This window comes from Perca fluviatilis, chromosome 24 (genome assembly GCF_010015445.1).
Source record: "Perca fluviatilis chromosome 24, GENO_Pfluv_1.0, whole genome shotgun sequence".
NCBI lineage: Eukaryota > Metazoa > Chordata > Actinopteri > Perciformes > Percidae > Perca > Perca fluviatilis.
The window spans coordinates 6,215,777-6,236,595 of record NC_053135.1 but is presented as its reverse complement, the minus strand read 5'-3'; the positions used below and the strand labels follow the sequence as shown (position 1 = coordinate 6,236,595).

The following is a 20,819-nucleotide window of genomic DNA, read 5'->3' as shown; positions in this document are numbered from 1 at the left end:
CACACACACACACACACACACACACACACACACACACACACACACACACACACACACACAAGGCATCAGTAAAAACCTACTCCTAAACGTTTCTTCTATTTTCAAAAATTAAGTGATCCAGTAAGTTACTGTCCTACCCGATGGTAATAATAAACATTATATTGCTTTAATTTTATGATACAAATCCCTCTGTAAAGAAATGTATCTTAAATATCTCCTTGGAGCATTTGGTGCATCTTAATAAGTCTTTGGTATCATTTATACACATGCTGTAAGTACAGAAGGGATACCTTACACACCTTCACTTACTGAATCATTTGCATAGAAATCATCCTCTTCAAAACACCATTTCACGTTACTGTAGCTTTTATAGTTATTTTAACCTATCCCACTATAATTCAACAGTAAAAACGTATCAATTCAGATGTCAAATGTCAGTTTTTCAGCATGCAAGTATGGATAAAAGGACATTTAAAGCATTGTTTACTTCAGACTCGGGTATCAGTGTAACAAACAAACCAAAACGGTAACAGTACACACAAGAATACAATCAAGAGAATTCCAAAATCTTAAAAGCTTTCCTGCTCAAGACACACAGGATCTCAGTGAAATACATATGAATCTTAAATGAGCTACTGGCTCCCTCTTCTGACAAAATGTAACACCACAAATACAGAAAAAATAAATAGAATACAGACAAAATAAAGTATTCTATAAACACAATTCCTGCAGAAAAATACAAAATAAATCTTTCAAGTCAGAAGATTTCCCAGAATGAAATTATTAATCTAAAATAGACTTAAATATTTCCTCACAACAAGTTACATTCAAAACATCACTGGCTTCTTGTCACATGTTCAAGTCTATTGTAACAGGATTTTTTTTTTTTTAAAACAGTAGCATTACGGAAAGTCAGTGACAATAGTATTCACTATTAATAGACGTTTGACAGTAGGTCTCAAAGGTCTCTGTATTGCGTGTGTGTACGTGAACAACACACATACAGCGCACACACAGGCCAGAGTGAAAGCTAGGGCAGCGGCCTCTGTGAGTAAAGTGCAACATTTAAAGTAACTCTTTGAGCACAAACAGGTGACACAGATTAGTGTGGAGTAACCGGCTCGGACTGGTCTACTCCAACAGGGGGTCGTCGTCGTCATCGTCATCGTAGTCAACCTGTAGCCTCTGGAAGGGCCGGGGGCCTGACGAGCGGCGTCGGCTCAGCAACCTGAACAGAACTGAAGAGAAACAAGTACGGTTAGTTTTTTGATCGGTTGGAGACACACAGTGTATGTCACGGATTTAACTAAAAATCCTGAAAACTAGGGATAGAGCGATTATCAGGACTTTTTTTTTTTTGGCAGTTTGCAGATTATCTGCATCGCCGTTTTATTTGACTGATAACCGATAAAGTTAATGAATTAAAAAGTGTGCTACTTTGGCTCGGCTACAGCTCGGTGTCTGTCTCTCTGCTTTGTTTTCACTCACCACTGAGTCTGACTTAATGTCCCGCCCACAACACTAGCTGAATATCTGTTACTGTCCATTATGTTGAAAGTTTCTAATTTATTAAATCATTGCTTTAAGCATTAAAACAAAAGTTTTGTGTTGGCGTTTGTAACATTCCAAAATCTTAAATTTTGGCTTAAAGATTTTCATTTTCACTGTACATGCATATCGTTTCCAAAAATCGGTTTCAACAACTACTGATAATCGGCATCGGCCTTGAAAAACCAGAAGAAGTCGATCTCTACTGAAAACCCTCTGGTGCTCCAGGGGTCTATCCTGGGTCCCCTTTTTATTCTCTATCTAACATGCTACCCCCTGGGGCATATATTGCATGGACCTAACACATATTCATATACTGTTGCAATATTTCAGACTTACCAGTGATTGCACTGAGTACCAGTAGGACGCCCACCACCAGGCCGATCACCAGAGGGGCATCCCAGCAGTTCTCAGCAGCCAGCAGGCACCTAGCCTGGATCAGCGTGCCGTTGTTGGGCTGTGGGGGCACCGACAGCAGGCGGCACATGAGTGGGTAAATGTCCACGCTCTCTAAACTGCTGATTTGATAACCCTGACGAAAGCTGGGCCCCGACGCTGCCATGAAAGGGTGCATGCTGGACAGGGAGTTGTCGTAGCCGTGATCGCCCACTGAGGGAGGGAGGGAGGGAGAATGAGAGCTAGTGGGTGGAGGCGATTACAGATTACTTTGTAGTTAACCAAATGTCTGGCTATCACAGTATCACAGTATAGAGAAAACAATTAAGAGACGTACATCTCGGCAGCTTCCCTCGCTGCACTATAGTCCAGCCTTCGTCAGCAATCAGTATGATTGGCTGGATGCGCTCATTGTTCCGGTAGTGCAGCCTATCAGGGATGGCTGATTTCAAATAGGCTGTCATATGGGCGTGGCACTTATTCAGCAGGGTGAAGATGGCCTCTGGGTCTGCAAAGCACATGCACAGAAATAGGCATGTGTGTGAGCAATGGCCTAAAAAAACCACTAGAGAAAAGAGTTTTAAATTTTGACGGATGTACTCATTGTGGTTATATTTGTATGCAGGGTCTTTTATCTCATGTTAGCTGAAGTAAACCTGGTTACCTTTATGTGGGATGAGGGCTGTGACAGGTGAGAGGTCCACCAGTGTGTAGCTGTCGGGGTGGAGACAGTCGTCCAGCCGTATGAGGCGCTCGGCCGAGCACTGAGCCATGCCGTGGTCACTGGTTAGCAGGATGTTGACGCGACCCCAGAGGCCGGTCCGCTTCAGCTCGGAAATCAGCAGGCCTATGTTGTCGTCAACCTGTGCACATACAAAGTGACACGGCCATCAATAACAGTTTACATCAAGCAAATGTGAAGTGACAGGAGTTCTGTCCAAATATAATTAACCCTCAAATGTGCTGAGACATTAGTGTGGGCCATTTTTACAATGAATTTCAGGGCTCCAAACTAACTTTTTTCACTAGGAGCACAGTGGCCCCCAACTGAAAATTTTAGGGGCACTACCAGAAAATTTAGGGGCAAACATTGTAAATTAACATGCTAACCAAATATTCACATTTCTACTAAGACACTATGACAGTTTTTAAGTGCTCTTTAATGTTTTATGTAAAGCTCTTTGAATTGCCTTGTTGCTGAAAGGTGCTGTAGAAATAAAGTTGCCTTGCTTTACAACCTCAGCCTGTCAGTCAGTTACCAGGGCATAGAAACCACTGTTGTGCTCGTCTCCGAGGAAGTGTAACGTCAACAGCATCGCGACCGCTTTCGGCTCACCATTAATATCATATCGCAGCAAACACTGTCTGCGTGACGTTATGAAAAACTGTAACCACACTTGAAACCGCTTTATCGGCATTTCCGTGACTCACTGGGACTTCAACAAAACTGTAGAGCCGATGTAGTTTGCATCGTCTGCAGCTCTGCATTTGTGCGAGTTTGTGTCAGGGCTCTGCTCTGTCAATTTTCAGAGAGGACAGATAAGCTTACGCGCTCTCAGGTACCGAAATTTCAAAATTTAACGTGTAAAAAAAGCGGACAAATTTACTGGTCGCACATGTGCGACTGGATGTAAAATTCTGTCGCACACTCTCAAATTTTGGTCGCAAAATGCGCAGTATGGAGCCCTGAATTTACATATTTATTGCATCTTTATCAAAATAAAGATCTGCCAAGCAAGAACACAGACTTAACTGCACTGAAGAGGTATGACCAAAACCTCCTACTTCCATCAAGCTTTTTTATTTCAATAATGTTATTTAATAAAAATATGTGGATGGAAACTCTACTGCAGGAAAACATATACACAGGTCAACTCATTATTCTCTAACATGTTACTCAGAGTTAACTAGATGAGTGGATATTCTTGTGGATATTAAAACGTACACATATGATGTGTGGTTATTTTTTTTGTTACAGCAGGCTCCAAGAGTCCTGTGCCAAGATCCATTTCTATTCATAATTTGTCAAAACGTTGATGATTCTAGTTTTCAAAAATGTGAATACTTAAAAGGAATACGAACAATGATTAATTAAGGCAACAATACAATACGACCTCCATAAAGTTTTCTCAAAAACCTGGGGACAGTCATACTTGTCACAAGCAGGAAATGTTCAGGTGTAAATAGTAACCAGCCATGGGATTATGAATGCTGGCTCACTTCTGCTCATTAAAAACCAAAAAAGTTTCTGATCCTCTCTTCTAGATGTCAGTTAAAAATTGTACAACAGGAGAACCCAAACAAATTTCTGGTCAACAGTTAAACCACTGTTAGAAATGCTGCCTCTACCACGCTGCACACACTTGACACAGTCTACCATGGTGCATTACGTTTCATTACTAATGCCAAGTCACGCACTCATCACTGTCGTCTTTATGAGGAAACTGGTTTTAGCTCTTTAGGTCTGCATAGATGGTTCCACTGGCACTTTTTTATTTTTAAAGCAATTAATGGTACTTTACCAAGTTATCTTACTAGTTTGTTGACCAGGAATCATCACCTTTACAATCTCCGCTCCGCTAACATTTTGGCTCTAAATATCCCACGTGTAACAACAGAATTTGGCAAGACTGCTTTTAGTTATGCTGCTCCTTGGTGTTGGAATTTACTCCAAAATGTTATGAAGCTTTCTGTTCTCATTCCACTTAAACATTTTAAACAATTACTTAAACAATCGAAATTTGAACAATGCACATGTTTTCAATAAGCCTTTTTATGTTATTTTACATTGTTTTACATGTACTGTAAATCAGTTTTGTTTGCTGTGTCTGTTTTTGTGATTCTGTGTAACTTGTGTACTGTTGCTCCAGGGCTCCCTTGTAAAACAGATTTGACTATCTCAATGGGACATCACCTGGTAAAATAAAGGATAAATAAAAAAAATAATAAAAAAAAGAAATAACTGCACAGGCTTTATTTACCTGCAGGTAATTTCCACTATATAACCTGCTAGCCCACTAGTGAAAATGACCTAGCTTCAGGTTAAACTGTAAACAAATGAACTGGATACCTTCTTTCTGTGGTAAGTGACCATAGCATAAGCACATTATACACATGAGAGACTAATGGAAACACTGCTTGCTTCCAGCAAATGTATTTGTTTTCAGAGCCGAAGATTTCAGGAACCTTTTGTGCCAGGATCTAGTGAGCTCTGAGATTTTAAGCATAACCAAATTGATGTACCTCCTTCAGCGCACGGCTCATGGCAGTGACGTTGTCCGGGCCGAATAAGTGACCTGACCGGTCTGGCTCTTCCCAGTAGAGAGCTGCGAACATCACCCCTTGCTCCTGGTGGAATAGCAGGGATGATACAGATGTCAGACAATGGCTACTAACCCTTCCAGACTTCTCAAATGTTACTGCTTTGTGCAATAAAGTGCCATAAACAAGCAGTTAGTCCAGTGATAGAGCAAAATGGGAGTGGAAACGAGTGGAAATACAGTGAAATATCTCTGTTACTAAAGAGACATACAATACACCAAACACTGAGCTTACTAAAGTAACTGTTCTACCTTTTCGTCTCCCAACATCAACTTTGTCACGATCCCCAGTCGTTGCTGGAATGTCACTTTAGAGTTGTATGAAAGGAAATGTGACGCTGTGCGGTTGCGGATGGCCACATTACAGCCGGGCCACATAATGGCCGCCGTCTTGTAGCCGGAGTCCAGCGCAGTGAGCCAGAGGGGCTGCGCCTCACTCCACCACGCCGGGTCGGTGTCATTGCCATCGCCAACGTGGAAGTTCTTGTGGCTGACGGGGTCGTACATGTTGTTGGACAGAATACCGTGAGACTCAGCATACAGCCCTGTTACCTGGAGAGGAAAAACAAAAGGCTAGTTATGATCGCTGTAACTCTTTGTTATGCTACTATATTGCTTATTTCAGTTTATTCTATCATCTTCTATTATCTACTATATTATGAGATTTAATTGGTTCCGTTTTGTAAAATGTAGTTGGACCCAAGCAGTTTATACAGCCTTTTCATGTTTACTTGACCGATAAACCACATATGAAAGCGCATTATTACGTCTTTACGTCTTTAATCGATTAAAAAAAAATTAACTAATTAATCGCACAATTTGCTGTAATTAATCGCGATTAATCGCTTTTTTAAATTGAGACTGAAGCTTGTAGTAATGGATATTTAAATGCTAAATCACTTAACTTTGCAAATATGAAGAAAACACAAACAAGGAAATGTTCTGCTAAGTTCAGAATGTTTAATATCTTTCAGAACAACAGCAGTAACAATTTGGCTTATTAAGTCCTGCTGAAGGCTGCTGAAACGGCTAGAAACTGTCCGACTTGAGAGCAGATTTTTGTCACCACCCCCAATATTAGCCACATACCTAATATACCATATTCTGAATAATATACAAACAAATATATATATATATATATATATATATATAGAATATAAATTACAATCTAGGCAGTACTTAATATCATAAATATTATAATATAGGCTACATAGTGTTTAATCTGAATGACTAAGCAAAGCACATATATCTAAACACAGAAATGCACATCAATATCAATATCAATGTTACACATTAAACCAGTAACCCAAAACCACAAAGGTGTATGTTGGCCTAAAGTGAAAACAGTGAGTGTAGTTTTAGATAGCGACGCTGTGCACAGCAATCCATTACCAATGTAAAGCGATTGACTACATTTCCCATCCAGCACCGCAACCAGGAAGTAGCTTGTGTGACAGTGAGACGCACCAATTTCAAACATTTACTGGAATATAGTCACGGATACTATCGAGTCGACAGCGTTAAACATCAGACTGCAAATAAGGTTTTATCAGCGTGACCAACGTAACAGTTATCAAGCAAACAAATCGCGCACGTACATATCGGCAGCACAGCAGTAGCACAACAGACAAACAAACTTAAACCACAGCTCAATGTAGCGAAACAGCAGCTTACCGGTGGCGCATCTCTCCTGACGAGACAACATGTCGGAACTAGTACTCGGTCCCGTTTATAGCCCGTGCTCATTCATTTCTGGATTCTAACACATCATCTGTTTTCTCTTTTGGGATCTTACTGGTCCATGTTTCAACTCTTGACTGGCCCGTACTTCAATCAGGTAAGTCCATTCCTCCCACCTATTAACCTGCGGTACATTGCTGTTGAACACCCGTGACGTAGTGAATGCTACAAATACAGAGTAGCGGCGCCTGCTCTTATGGAGACGTATTACGTTTCTCAGCCGCCACATGAAGTAAACAAACACAGCTGCATTAATTTCGTTAATTTTTTTTAACGAGTTAAATATTAAAAAATTAACGCGTTAATTTTGACAGCCCTAGTCTTTACATTATCAGACAAACAGCTGGATGGATGTGCATCACATACTGCTATTTGACAGATCATCTTTGACAACACAAAAAGCACAAGCAGCAGGGTTACCAGGCTGTAGTGGTTGGGAAACGTCTTGGTGATGAAGACGTTGGTGAGCTGCTCCACCAGGACCCCTTGACTGTACAGGAGCTTCAGGTTCGGCATGGGGAACCTCTTCAAGTAGTCTGCTCGGAAACCATCGAATGACACCAGCAGCAGTGGCGGAGGACCCTGTTGAGCTGTGTTGTTTTCTGTGGCCAGAGCTCGGACGCCACACAGGAAGCCCAGCAGTATTTGAAGTAACATACTGAGATAAACAAAGAAAATTGTTATCTACAATTTCATGTAACTAGACATGGTGTGCTTAAAACAAGACTGAGTCTACAGTCATGCTAGTGGCTACATGAGGCTGTACAGTGAGTCTTTGAGCTAAATGCTAATGCCAGGATGCTAACATACTCACAGTGCAAACAATGATGTTTAGCAAGTATCATTTTTGATCACTCCATTAATTATCACCCTTTTGTCCATTATAACTTTTGATTGATAGCACTAAACTAAACAAATTCTGAAGAGACAAAACAATAAAAATCTGTAACTGAATCGGCCCTTCCAAGAAACCCAAGCTGTGGAAAGTGCACTTTCAATGTCACATGGCTAGACCGCCATTACAGGACTGTTGTTTGGTTGAATACCACTAGGCAAGAGTCCAAACCATCAGTCAAGCTTTCCAGGGCAAAGCTACAAAAAATGAAAAAGGGAACTGAGAACAAATGTCTGGTTAGATAGACAGCAATAAACATTTCCATACCATTTGCCAATCATCATTCTCACATACAAAAGCACTTAGAGACAAAGTGATATATTCTTTGGCGCTTGAGTTTTACTTGTAGGAAGTGAAACTTATAGCGGTTACAACAAATCTACTATAGATGTATGAGTGACAGGTTATTCCCCAATTGTTAGTGCATGTCATGTCTTGCTTTAACGTCTATCATGGGAAAGGGGTTTTCTGAGAGTTTGTGGGGTCAATTTACTTTCTGTGTGGACAAGGGCATGCCTGGGTCAACTGATAATAGTAGATCTGAGTAGTGGAGGAACTGGCTATAATGAATGCCCACAGTGATCTACACTGTTGTTTTAAAAAAAAAGTGTGTAAACCTCCTCTGCCTGTTTTCTCATACAACATCCTGTTTCATATGCATCCAATTACAAGACAAACAGACACTGTTGTGACTATAACAACACGGTTACAGAAGACTAAAAACTTTTTTTTCCATACACATCCTCTGAGGTCAGCTACAAAGAGCAGCTAGAAGCTGCTAGAAAACTCAGTCAATTTCCATTCTTGGAGGACACTTCAGTAAGGAAGAATAAAAACACTATTTCCACGAAGCAAGACAATCCATCACAGTTATACGTGTTACAGTTACGTGAATACCAATCACAAGTGCATTTTAATAACAAGGACAAATAGAGAAACTAATAGTGAAAATCAAACACGACTGCAAATAGCTTATTTTACTGTACATTCATCCACAATTTGCCATGTGCTGTAATTCTGCCAACACTTTCTTCCTTATCCACTCGCTTCTTTCAATCACATTTTCTTATTTACTAACTGAATTCAGGGAGTTAAGTAATTCCGAAAGCAAAGACCTCAAGCTGTAATCTCAAAGACGCATGAAATTGAAGTAAATGCTACAAAATTAGATTCACACACGCATACGCGCGCGCGCGCGCACACACACACACACAATTTTGATTTCTAAGTTTGTGCACACACTCTTCAGGCAACATGTTCTTCTTCTGCACTGCTTATGAGCAAAATTGTGAGCTTTTCCCACTGTCTCACAAAATGTAACACACGCTCACATACACCTCGTGCAAATAAGGCAATGACGTTTGTAACGTTAACTGACTTCCAGATTAAAAACTTGAGCAGCCAAACTGTCCATGTATTACAATCACAAATTGTAAAATATGTCAAATTTCAAATTAATAACCACAACCACGAAGTCGCCAATTTGTATGTAAAGTACCAAAGAAATGTCAATAATAATTGCATTTATAAATACTGAAGACAATGCGGAAGTCAAACGAAGATTGGGTGATGTAACGTTAGCTATAATGCGCAAAAAATGTATTTTCAATATTAGCTAGCAGAGGAGCGTTAGCTGCCCGCAAAGCGTTTGCTAGCTTACTAACGTTAATGTTACAGCGTTAACATAATGCTAACAGTCTGTTAAATTAAATTAGGTTACCTGTTACAGGACTGACAGGTATACTTTGTCCTCCAGACAGTATCGTTAAATAACTTTCCTTTTCGGTCTATTTTCGCAGCAACATCATCATCATCACCACTGGACTTCCTCAAACTCATAGCTAGCAATATCAAAATTCACAGACGTTGGGACGTTGTCGAGCTAGCTAAGATTATTTCCATAAAGTTCCGGCTGCGCATTTCAAAATAAATCCTTCTTTGAAACGCCACACACCATAATACAAAATAATGACGTTTTTGTCATCTTCAGTTACGATTTTTTTTATATATAAATAGCAATTCAACTGTAATTATTAGTAAATCCAAACCCAATGACATATACAAATAATTTTGTATGAGTTTTAAAAACGGAAGACTTTTGTTTTGACGTTAAAACGGCGCACCTTTGGTCTTGTTGTGGCAACCTTGACGTAACTTTTGACGGACGCCTTAACTAAATTGTCAGTTCAAGCAGCGAATCAGCGTTCTCATTTGGGGGGCGGGACCATGGATGTACGTTTGTTTCTTTTGCATGCACCATGTGGTTAAATGCAACATTATAATAGCTGTTGTACTTTCGTAAAAAAATAGGAAATCTATATAGTGTTATAGTGTTGGAAAAAGTATTCAGATCCTTTACTTTAGTACAAAAAGTCCTAATACAACACTGTAAAAGTACTCCACAAGTAAAAGTCCTGCATTCAAAACTTTACTTAAGTGAAAGTATTTAAGTAGGCTATTATCAGCAAAATCCTACTTAGAGTATCAAAAGTAAAAGTATATATTGTGCAATAAAATATTCCCCGTCCCAGTGTTTTACTATTAAATATGATGTTTTTGGATTAATATTACTGCTGCATTAATTAGTATGTTGCATTTTACTGCTGTAGATGTTTATGGCTGTGCTAATTTGAACAAATATACTGTTGGGTGAGTTAATCTACAGCAATGCATCATATTCTATAAGATCATCATATGTTTGTAGCATCGCTGTCCTGTGAGATCCACATATCTCTAAAAAGTCAACTGTTCATGAGCTCAGAAAAACAGCCCTGTTTTCAGCTTTGTGACGATGCATTTTCCAGGAGATCCAGAAGATTTAAAATAGATAATTGAGCTTAAGAAGGAAGAGGAACACTATAGCCTTCAGTGTATCACAACAATTTAAAATCAACACAGTTAGAGATATGTGGTTTCCACTGGACAGGAAGGGGGTTTAAAACTGTAATCTGAAAAGCTAGAGCTGTCAGACAAATAAAGTAAAAAGGACGATATTTCCCTCTGAGATGTAGTGGAATAGAAGTATAAAGTAGCAGAAAATGGAAATACTCAAGTAAAGTACAATTACTTCACATTTGTACTCAAGTTAAATATTTGAGTTAATGTCTTTAGTTACCTTCCACCAATGATAACATTGAGCTGTCCCTGCACACAGGTGTAAAGGCAACAAAAGCCCATTTCAGCTCTCTGCAATGCTCTGCATGCTAAATTAAAATCAGTAAGTTGCTGCCGAATCCTGGTTAAAACTGCTGGAGATGGTCCTTTAAAAGATACACAGTGGGCTTATAGCCAGCTACTGCTCTTTCCGTCAATAGCAATAATATGCCATGGATTGGTGTATTATAACAAAGTACATTTACTCAAGTACTGTACTAAAGTACAAATTTGAGGTACTTGTACTTTGCTTGAGTCTTTTCTTTTCATGCCACTTTCTACTTTTACTCCGCTACATTTCAGAAAGAAATATTGTACTTTCCACTCCACTACATTCATCTGACAGCTTTACTTTACAAATTGAGATTTATGCACACTAAACACATGTAGTTTATAAAAGACAATGTTTTATTATAAATTAAACTACCCAACAATATAACGGCCTACAATTTCAGCTGAAATGATGAGACGATTAAACCCAGACCTGTTTGGATCGTTTGAGTACTTTTACTTGTAATAGCCTACTTTAAGTACATTTTCCTGAAGCTACTTACATACTTTAGTAACATTTTCAATGCAGGACTTTTATTTGTAACACAGTATTTTTACAGTGTGGTCCTAGTACTTTTACTTTAGTAAAGGATCTGAATACTCCTACCACCACTGATGCCATGTCTCTTCAAGTTGTGTTTTCCTTTAAGGATCACCACTGTCCTTTTTTCATTGCTTTTCTGCCTTCCCCGTCCAAAGTCCTGGGGTGCTTTTTGATAAGGTAGGCACTTTTGGCACCACAGTCACTCTGCTGTGCACCTTGACTCGCTCAACCATTCGGGTCTCTGCTTGACCTCTTCAGCCAGAATGGATCCTGTGTACGAGAACGAGAACCAGTCATCAGGTGAATATGACCTGACGTACGAGACGCCATACGCTGAGCCCTCAGACCTGACAGCAGAGTACGAGAACACTGGGACTCGACGAGTACCGACTCCCCCTTCTCTCCCACCACCTCACCATCCCACGGCGGAGAGGAGAGGCAGTTCCTCCTCTTCCTCATCCTCCTCATCTTCCTCATCTTCCTCACATGCCGGAGATGAAGAGAAAGAGGAGATTGAGGACTTGAACAGGGAGGAGGAGAAAGAGGAAGAGGTGATGACAATGGTGGAGGAGAGCAACAAAGAGCTGGATTGGGAGAGGGGGTCTCCACAGGTGGAGGCGGACAGGGGGAACTCATCACGCAGGTCCTCATCTTCGTCATCATCGTCTTCATCAGCCTCTGAGAAGCAGGAACCTGAGGAGAAGCCAGAGCCTGATAAGGACGGACCTACAGTACAACTTTTTGTTAAGGTAGGGGATTTACTACATTAGGGGATTTCCAAATTGAGTTCAGTGTAATCTCTGTGACACGGTGTGGGCACCTGTATTGCAAGCACAAAGACGTGCAGGTTGCATGCTCAAACTGACAACCTTTCTTTGAACTAAGTTGTAGGCCTCATGAAGCTCAGTCATTATCACATTCATATCAGTTGCTTATGAACAAGTCTGCAAGGTCACTGAGTATGTCCTAAAGTGTGTGTGCACATGTGTCATACAGCATGTGTGGGCGTGTATACGGGAATGTGATTGTGCTACATCCAGAGTTGGACATTGTTGTACTTAATGTGCTATTTTTTGGGCCCTTATACCTCCATGTGCTGTTCATTCACTCCCCCTTCTATTTATTTATATTATAGGGCATCATGTTTAGTCATTTCTGTGTGTGTGTGTGTGTGTGTGTGTGTGTGTGTGTGTGTGTGTGTGTGTGTGTGTGTGTGTGTGTGTGTGTGTGTGTGTGTGCGTGTGCGTGTGTGTTGCTCTGGTTCTAAATATAAGTCAAGTTGAACTTACAAGAATGTTCTGACTCAGTGCCGGGATAGCTAGGGATGGTTGTTGTCGGATGGCCTTGTGAATTCATGTGTGTCACGTGTGTGTGTGTGTGTGTGTTTAGTGTGTTGGTTGGTGGGCTATCTGTCTATCTATCTATCTTTCTATCTACCTGTATCTATGTATCCATGCTGAACATTGTACCTCCACACCCAAACGCTCACACTATAAATGAATTTATTACATAATCGGCACATTCCACACTAAAGTCCAGTTGCACTGGAGTATACAGAGATCATAAATTTGACACTTCGAAACTACAACCGCAAAAATTATAGCAATATCACGCTGAGGTTATTGCAGTAGAATAAGAGTTGGCCGGACAAAGCACAGCAGTTCCAAACTATTTTAATTCTGACTACCACAAATGTTTTCTTGAAGTGTTAGCATTGTGTTAATATTGGAGCCTAGCTTTAAATACTTTGTATCTTACATATTCAGTATAAAGATAAATCCAGCAAAATAAACATAATCAACAAAAAGTTATACTTACTATCTCATTAGACCCCTCCTATAGACTTCTCTACCACTTCTGGAAAAGGGCAGGGCGTCTGGATCAAAATCCCTTTAAAAACAATTTTATTAACATTTACAACTACAGACATGGTGGATTACTGTAACAACCTTTTAAAAATGTTTTATCAACATTTATAAGATGGCTAACTTTTGCTGGTGGCTTACTAGAAATTGAGAAAACCTTTTAGATTTCCTAAGTAATTAAAGAGCTAGCTAAAAAAACAGGACAAGTGTGAGGTTGGACGAGATATTCCCATTACCTGGCAACCTAAATGTTATTCTTATTGATGGTTTATATAACTGATGTAGAAAAGATTTGTAAATTATTGATTGACCATTATAAAGTCATTAATTACAGCGCCTTAACCCTTTATAAATGTTGGTTTCATTAGAAAGGGTACTGAAATTTTAATTTATTCTTCATTAACTGAGCAATACAATTTCCCTTTAAAATGGGTCACAATTCTCTATGCTCAATCATTTCCTTAAACAGCTGGGCACTGTAGTTTTTAGTAAACATTGAGCAAGCAGAAGGGAAGTAGTGCATTTGTTAGGGACCCTTTTTCTTTTTTTTAAGGGCATTTCTGTCTTTATTGGATAGGAAAGCAGAGAGATATGAGAGAGAGGGGAATGACATGAAGGAAAACCACCACAGGTTGGATTTGAACCCTGGACCTTCTTCATCGAGGAACAAACCTCTGCATATGTGCACCCACTCTACCAACTGAGCTAACCGGCCACATCAGGAATCATTTTCAGCCATGAAATAATATACATTTGGTGCTCTAGAGAGTATTTCCAGCAGCAGTATGGTGTGTATGTGGGATCTAGTCAAAATAAACTGCAGTGCCCATGTTCCCCATAATAAAGGAACGGTTTTAGTCTTCCGACTCAGGCTGAGAATTCCCAGCATGGGACCCATGGGTGCTGATGAGTCTGAGAAGGAGCTGATGACTCTCCATGATTCAAAGTCACCCGGTTGTGTTGTCAATCAGAGCTGTAAGAGGTGAGAGGGGCAGGGCACCCTTGGGTGACTTGCTCTGCCCTCCCCTTCCCATCACCACATTAATGCTTTCCATGACACCCCTCCCCACCCAAGGGGGTTATTTTTGCCCGACACTGTCATACCCCACTGCTGAGGCCTCGGGTACAAATTGAACCCAACCCCCCCCACACAGACACACACACACACACACACATACTCTTTCTCTCTCTCTCTCTCTCTCTCTCTCTCACTGGCGCTCGTCCTCAGCTGACACTCTAACAAGCGGCTATGGGACCAAGCGGACTTCACCGCATGGACCTGGAGTAGAATCTGCTGTAAACTGACACGGCACACACACACACAAACACATCTACACACCTGTAGAAACAAAACACACAAGCAGAAAGGGTTTTTCCTGACCATGACGGATACTGCAGCCGAGGAGGACAAGGACCCTGATATTGAGCTATTTGTCAAGGTGGGGTATGTGTGTTTTGGTGTATAGATCACAAGCTGACACTAGATCAGTTTTCTTCTCACCTCTAAATTACATTTCTGTACTAACTTTACCATCTTACCTTGCATTCTGCCTGTAATAAAATAAGTTTTTTGTTGTTGTTGAGGTCAAGTCAAATTAAAACTACAGATGCTCACTATAGAATCTGTAAAATGTGTTAGTGTGTGTGAATGTTGGGGGTGGCTCCTTTAAGTGTGTGCATGCCATGTTGTTGTTGTGTGTTGATTTTCCATGTGTTAACCTGACACCCACGTGCATAGACAATCTCTCTCTTTCTCTCTCCCAATGAATTATTACTGGGGTCCTTTCAGTATTGAGAGCAGCAGCTTTAAATGATCTGAAGTTATGATAAAATATGTGTTTGGTATGTATGTGTAGGTATGCCTGTGTGTATTAACTGTATGCACACAGGTTTTAGCATGTCCCTTTGCTGACCAACAGTCTAGATATATTGCTCTCTTATTGACATTTAGGGAATATTGCTAGTCTATATTGTGTTAAAGATGGGAGTGTGACAGCTAGTCTACTGTATGTGCACTCTTTTACATGTTTGCTTACTTGTAAGGCAAGTTACCAACATATTTATAATGAACAATCAATTTATAAATGTTGCACTAAACTGAAAATATTTAAAGGAACACATTAGAGTTAGATGAGAAGACTGATACCTCTCTTATATCTGTACGCTAAATATGAAGCTTAGCTTAGCATAAAGATTTTGGGAAAGATCTAGCACTAATTAACAAGTTATATCTTGTTTGCTTAATCCGTATAAACCCAAAGTGTGAAATATAAGTGTGGATTGATTTGTTTCATTGCTGTACCAGCTGGGACCTTTGGAACGAGCCAGGCTAACTGTTTCCCTGTGCTTCCAGGCTTAATGCTAAGCTAAACTAACTGGCTTCTGGCTCTGCCTTCTTATTTAACGTACAGACCTGAGAGTGGTAATCATTTCCTAATCTAAGTCTTGGCAAGAAGTTAGTATGAGTGTCTTTACACATATTTGCTGACCATTTTTGAATGTATGATACACATTTTGGTTGCATGACAAAGCAATTCTAGTGCAACTGATTTAAAATGTCTTATGGTAATGAAACATTCACTACTTTGCAATTTCACTTGCACACATTCAGCAATGGCTGAATAGAAAGGTATGCTTCATTCACATTTTTAAATGAATGTGTTTTTTGTATAAAACAGAATATGTAAGATTAGATGACTGGACTTGTTTTCTTAGAAATTTCAGAAAATAAATGTCAGTGTCCAAACAAGGTGAAGAAAAGGAGATCACGCTTATGTTTAAAGTTCAGTGAAAGTGTGTGTCTTTCTGGATTGACGGGACAGTTGTTTTTTGATTTCCATAGCTAATACACTGCTACAGCATTGTACAGTAGGACACGCACGCCCACACAGGCAGTGAAGCGGCTAATGGAAGCAGTGTGGATTATTCATGTTGGACTCGTGTCTCATTACATTACAGTGTCCTATTGCACCTTTGTGTGCGGACGCACACACTGTTACATCCTGATGGCTAGGGGGATCAGGACAGACAAAACCAGGGTTAATTGGTATTAAAAGGATATTTCTGGGATCAGGGAAATGATGACAAACAGTGCTCAAAAAGGAAGGATACGTGGGCCGATGGGTGCTGTGGCAAACAAAACAGAAATACAACCAAAAGAAAATCCTCAAAAGGAAAACTAATCCTAAAAGAAAACAAAAAGGAGTAAACAAAACACCGCTCTAACTTAAATACTCAATTAAACACAAAATACAGAACTCACAGCACCCCTGAACCTAGTGTGACTAATACAGCATAAATCAAACTATGTGCAGGGAGGATATCAGTGTTCAAATCTTACTCCTTGGCCCACATCCTCATACTCTCAAGCATTGTCTCCACAAGTCTGGTCTGGCAGCTTCCCTCAGCTGCAAACAATTGGGCTCTTTAAGCTGGAGGCAGACTTGATTGACTCCTCTTGATTGGCCGGCGCCTCCAGGAACTGTGCAGGACTTTCCTGGTCCATCCAATCAGCAGTGCATGTGATGGTACAGCCTGCTTTGCATCTCAAATCATACTCCATTAAAACACACACATGAAGACATTGACGGCAGCCGTAACAACACACACACACACACACATACACACGCACGCACGCAAATGCACATATTGATACTACTGATCATATGCCAATTATAGATGTGTGTATGTATACACACAGACCCAACCCCCAAACCCACCATTTCAAACTAAAAGGCACTGATTCTTCTTCTCCTCTAATGTGTGTGATTTGTCAGTGGTGTGTGTGTTGTGTATCTGTGTGTGAACCAGTGTCTGGTTTGTGTGGGTAGGGATACCCACACAAATTTGTGAATGAGCGTGGGCCTGTATGAGGCAGTTTGTGTTAGTCTCCATTTCTATAGCAGTAGCCATTAGTGTCTTACCATGTTTGTGTGTGTTTCTCTGTGTGTGTGTGTGTGTGTGTGTGTGTGTGTGTGTGTGTGTGTGTGTGTGTGTGTGTGTGTGTGTGTGTGTGTGTGTGTGTGTGTGTGTGTGTGTTTGTGTGTGTGTGTTTACAGGCTGGGAGTGACGGGGAGAGCATCGGAAACTGTCCCTTCTCTCAGCGCCTCTTTATGATCCTCTGGCTGAAAGGTGTAGTCTTCAATGTCACCACTGTTGACCTCAAGAGGTAATAATAATATCATATTGTATGTATGTTGTCTTTGCATAGGGGTAGAAGAATAATCTCAAAGTTGTGTAATTTCATTGTGAGGCAAAACATTTTTGTTACTTTCACGTTCTATACGTGCAATTCAGGAAAAAAAAGTACAGTGACAATTGTTAGCATATGCAGTTGTTTAAAGTATTGCATGGACCTATAAACACAACATCCCATAACTCACTATTTTTATTAAGCAGTTAACAGATAGCTTTAAGATGTGCATTTAATTATGCTCTGGCCCTAAGTGCTGCTTTGACAAATACATAAAGGTAATGAACAAAATTTCATTTAAAAGAGTAATTGTTGGGAAATGAAGCCCAGTGTTAGCAGCAACAGCAACCATGGCTGAATAGACGAAGAAAAAAGGATCATGTGCTGTTAGGTGTAATATTGAAATAGCATTTCATTACAGATTTATATAAGAGGTTGTAAAAATGATTCCACTTTGATTAGGAAACCAGCTGACCTGCACAATCTGGCCCCAGGGACACACCCGCCCTTCCTCACCTTCCAGGGGGAGGTTCTCACTGACGTCAACAAAGTAGAGGAGTATCTGGAGGAGATGCTGGCTCCACCAAAGTAGGCCTCTCGCACTGATAAACACACGCAGGATAAAGGAAATGGGGAGTCACATCCTATTTACACCTTGTTCCTGTTTCGTAGGTATCCCAAACTTGTAGCAAAGAATCGGGAATCAAACACAGCAGGAAATGACATATTTGCCAAGTTCTCCACTTATGTTAAAAACACAAGACCGGATAAAAACCGAGGTAAGCAAGCTGTACACAGATGCAGATCTATTATAATCCAAATAGACACACTGGTTTATCAACTTTGATGACCTTGTCACCTGGATATGTGTTTTATGTGTGTGTTCCAGCTTTAGAGCAGAGTCTAAACAAGTCCCTGGCCAAGCTGGATGAGTATCTGATGAGCGCACTACCTGACGAGGTTCAGGCGGGACACCACAGGGGCGAGGGAGAATCCAAACGCAAATACCTGGACGGAGACGAATTGACGCTGGCTGACTGCAACCTTCTGCCCAAACTTCATGTTGTCAAGGTGACCTGCTTTGGATTGGTTTAGTGTAGCTCATTTGAGTTTGAATTGTGTCTTGACAGCACTGTTACAATAACTGGTTTTCCGCAGGTGGTTGCGAAGAAATACCGGAACTATGAGATCCCGTCTGAATTCAAAGGGGTGTGGCGTTACCTCGGCAACGCCTACAACCGAGATGAGTTCACCAACACGTGCGCAGCCGATGTGGAAATCGAGCTAGCCTATAAGGACGTTGCTAAGAGGTTGGGAAAGTGAATGCATCACTAACACAGTCACTGTTGTACCTTTATCTCCTTTTAGAAAATCTACTAAATCATACTGCTGACACACAGCATACACACTCTTTACAAAGCATGTGTCGTTTGTAACACCAGTGTGCTGAAATGTGGTTAAATGTAGTACAGTGGTGTGGTGTCTCAAAGAAAAGACGAATGATTTGTCTTTCTTTTTTTCTTTTTTTTTTAAGTTGCTAAGTAGCATCTCAAGTCTTATGCCTCTGTAAAAATACTGACCATAAAACAAAGGCTGAAATTGTTTGGCTATGGTGATTATTCTGCTGATAATTCTCTAAACAAATGACATGATTTCTAATGAGGAAAAAAGTTAGCAATTGACTGTAAACCCCTCCCCCCCAGTGATTGTCAAATCATAGCTTAGCAATCGTAACTATGCTCGGCGGGCCTGTCAAGCATTGGGTTGTTGAAGTGGCGTGCATGGGGCTGGGAAGTGAGATCTAAATTCCGCATGTAAAGAGTTTGGAGGTGTCATTTCTTTAGCCTTTCCAAAAGCAGTAACAAAAGAGCCAAAGTGTAAGGAATGGATTAAACAATGTTTATCTGCATTAAAGGGATGGTTCGGAGTAATTTCACCTATAGGGTCCTTTGCACCATGACCTCGAGCCAAACACCGCCCCCCCCCTCCCTTCCCCCCCACCCCTTTCCTTGGTCTAACATTGGGCGAGTTAGCGCTATCAGCCGAATGGTTAATGGAACCACATATTTTTGTTGTATCTCTTTTCGGTGTTGTAGTTTGTAGACATCCCTAAACACTCTCGTCTCACCGCCGGCTGCTCGTAGAGACCAAAGCCATCAGGCAAGTGTTTATTTAAATAAACTCCTGGTGTACTTACAAACTTTCCAATGCCTCGTTTTATGAGTACATAACCTATTTGTACTACTGTAAAAGTTTGGTACCATTCTGGGCATTATTAGTGAGGTAATTTACGAGATACACCTTTGGTTCCATTAGTTCCTGCAATAAGCCATTCGGCTGATAGCGCTAACTCGCCCAATGTTAGACCAAGGGAAAAAAACTTCTGCGCGGGGGGGAGTGTTTGGCTCGAGGTCATGGTGCAAAAGTGAAATTACTACGAACCATAATTTAACGTGCTGTGCCAGAATGGAAAACTTGACAGGCGTAGCAAAAGCAACTAAGGATAGTGGGGCCTAACGAAAGGTTTGATTGGAGATGTCAAAAGTTAAAGGGGAAAAATAAAATTGAGTTGCTGACAGCAGATCCCCAGTCAGACAATGTTTGAGCTCTACTAAAGTATTAGCCTTTCTGCTTCTTAAACGCTAATAATTTACCTTGTGACTTTACAGATGTAATAGGAAAAATGGTACGCATAAAGCAGCGTTTGATTGACCTGTCCTCTTTTTTCTGTGGAATGGATGCTGTTGTATTACATTGCAGAGTCAAATTCATAGACAATAAAGTGTTGTTGGGAAAGCTGTTTGAGAATGTGTTTCAGCCAAAGTAATTTGTCTTTTATTGGAGGCAGCGTCAGCTTTGTAGATTTTAGAGATATGGTGTCTCGCTTCTTTTCACAAAGAGGCAATGGTTGAATGATTGACTTTTACAGTGTTACACCACAGTTTATGACTGATCCTTGTCTGGTCTCAGTGTAATTCAGATGAAAACTATACTTTCAATTTGATAAATCAGCCTGTAGTGAAAAGAAAAAGCACCAGAACAAAGCAAAGTTTACCCCATCTGTTGTGTTGTCATGCAACGTTAATCATGATTGCTTTCGTGGGAATCAAGCTCT

The 20,819-nt window shown here is 40.5% G+C and overlaps 2 protein-coding genes across 3 annotated transcripts; one reads left to right on the top strand and one right to left on the bottom strand.

Annotated features, from left to right (window-relative positions):
- Nucleotides 1-466: 466 nt before the first annotated feature.
- On the bottom strand, nt 467-9,768 carry enpp4 (ectonucleotide pyrophosphatase/phosphodiesterase 4). The gene is made up of 8 exons (XM_039793571.1): nt 9,620-9,768; nt 7,425-7,662; nt 5,517-5,816; nt 5,188-5,292; nt 2,609-2,807; nt 2,282-2,452; nt 1,888-2,157; nt 467-1,238 (listed from the first exon to the last, which is right to left on the bottom strand). Exons 1-8 carry the CDS (start codon nt 9,736-9,738, stop codon nt 1,132-1,134), a joined length of 1,509 nt encoding a protein of 502 aa, XP_039649505.1. The 5' UTR covers nt 9,739-9,768; the 3' UTR covers nt 467-1,131.
- A 2,081-nt stretch (nt 9,769-11,849) lies between these two features.
- On the top strand, nt 11,850-20,095 carry clic5a (chloride intracellular channel 5a). Of its 2 annotated transcripts, none has more exons than XM_039793788.1 (6): nt 11,850-12,396; nt 17,571-17,680; nt 18,167-18,292; nt 18,377-18,483; nt 18,594-18,775; nt 18,863-20,095. In XM_039793788.1, exons 1-6 carry the CDS (start codon nt 11,911-11,913, stop codon nt 19,025-19,027), a joined length of 1,176 nt encoding a protein of 391 aa, XP_039649722.1. In that variant the 5' UTR covers nt 11,850-11,910; the 3' UTR covers nt 19,028-20,095. The 2 variants fall into 2 exon arrangements, with proteins under 2 accessions (XP_039649722.1, XP_039649723.1); XM_039793789.1 differs by lacking the exon at nt 11,850-12,396 and adding an exon at nt 14,675-14,951.
- Nucleotides 20,096-20,819: the final 724 nt, after the last annotated feature.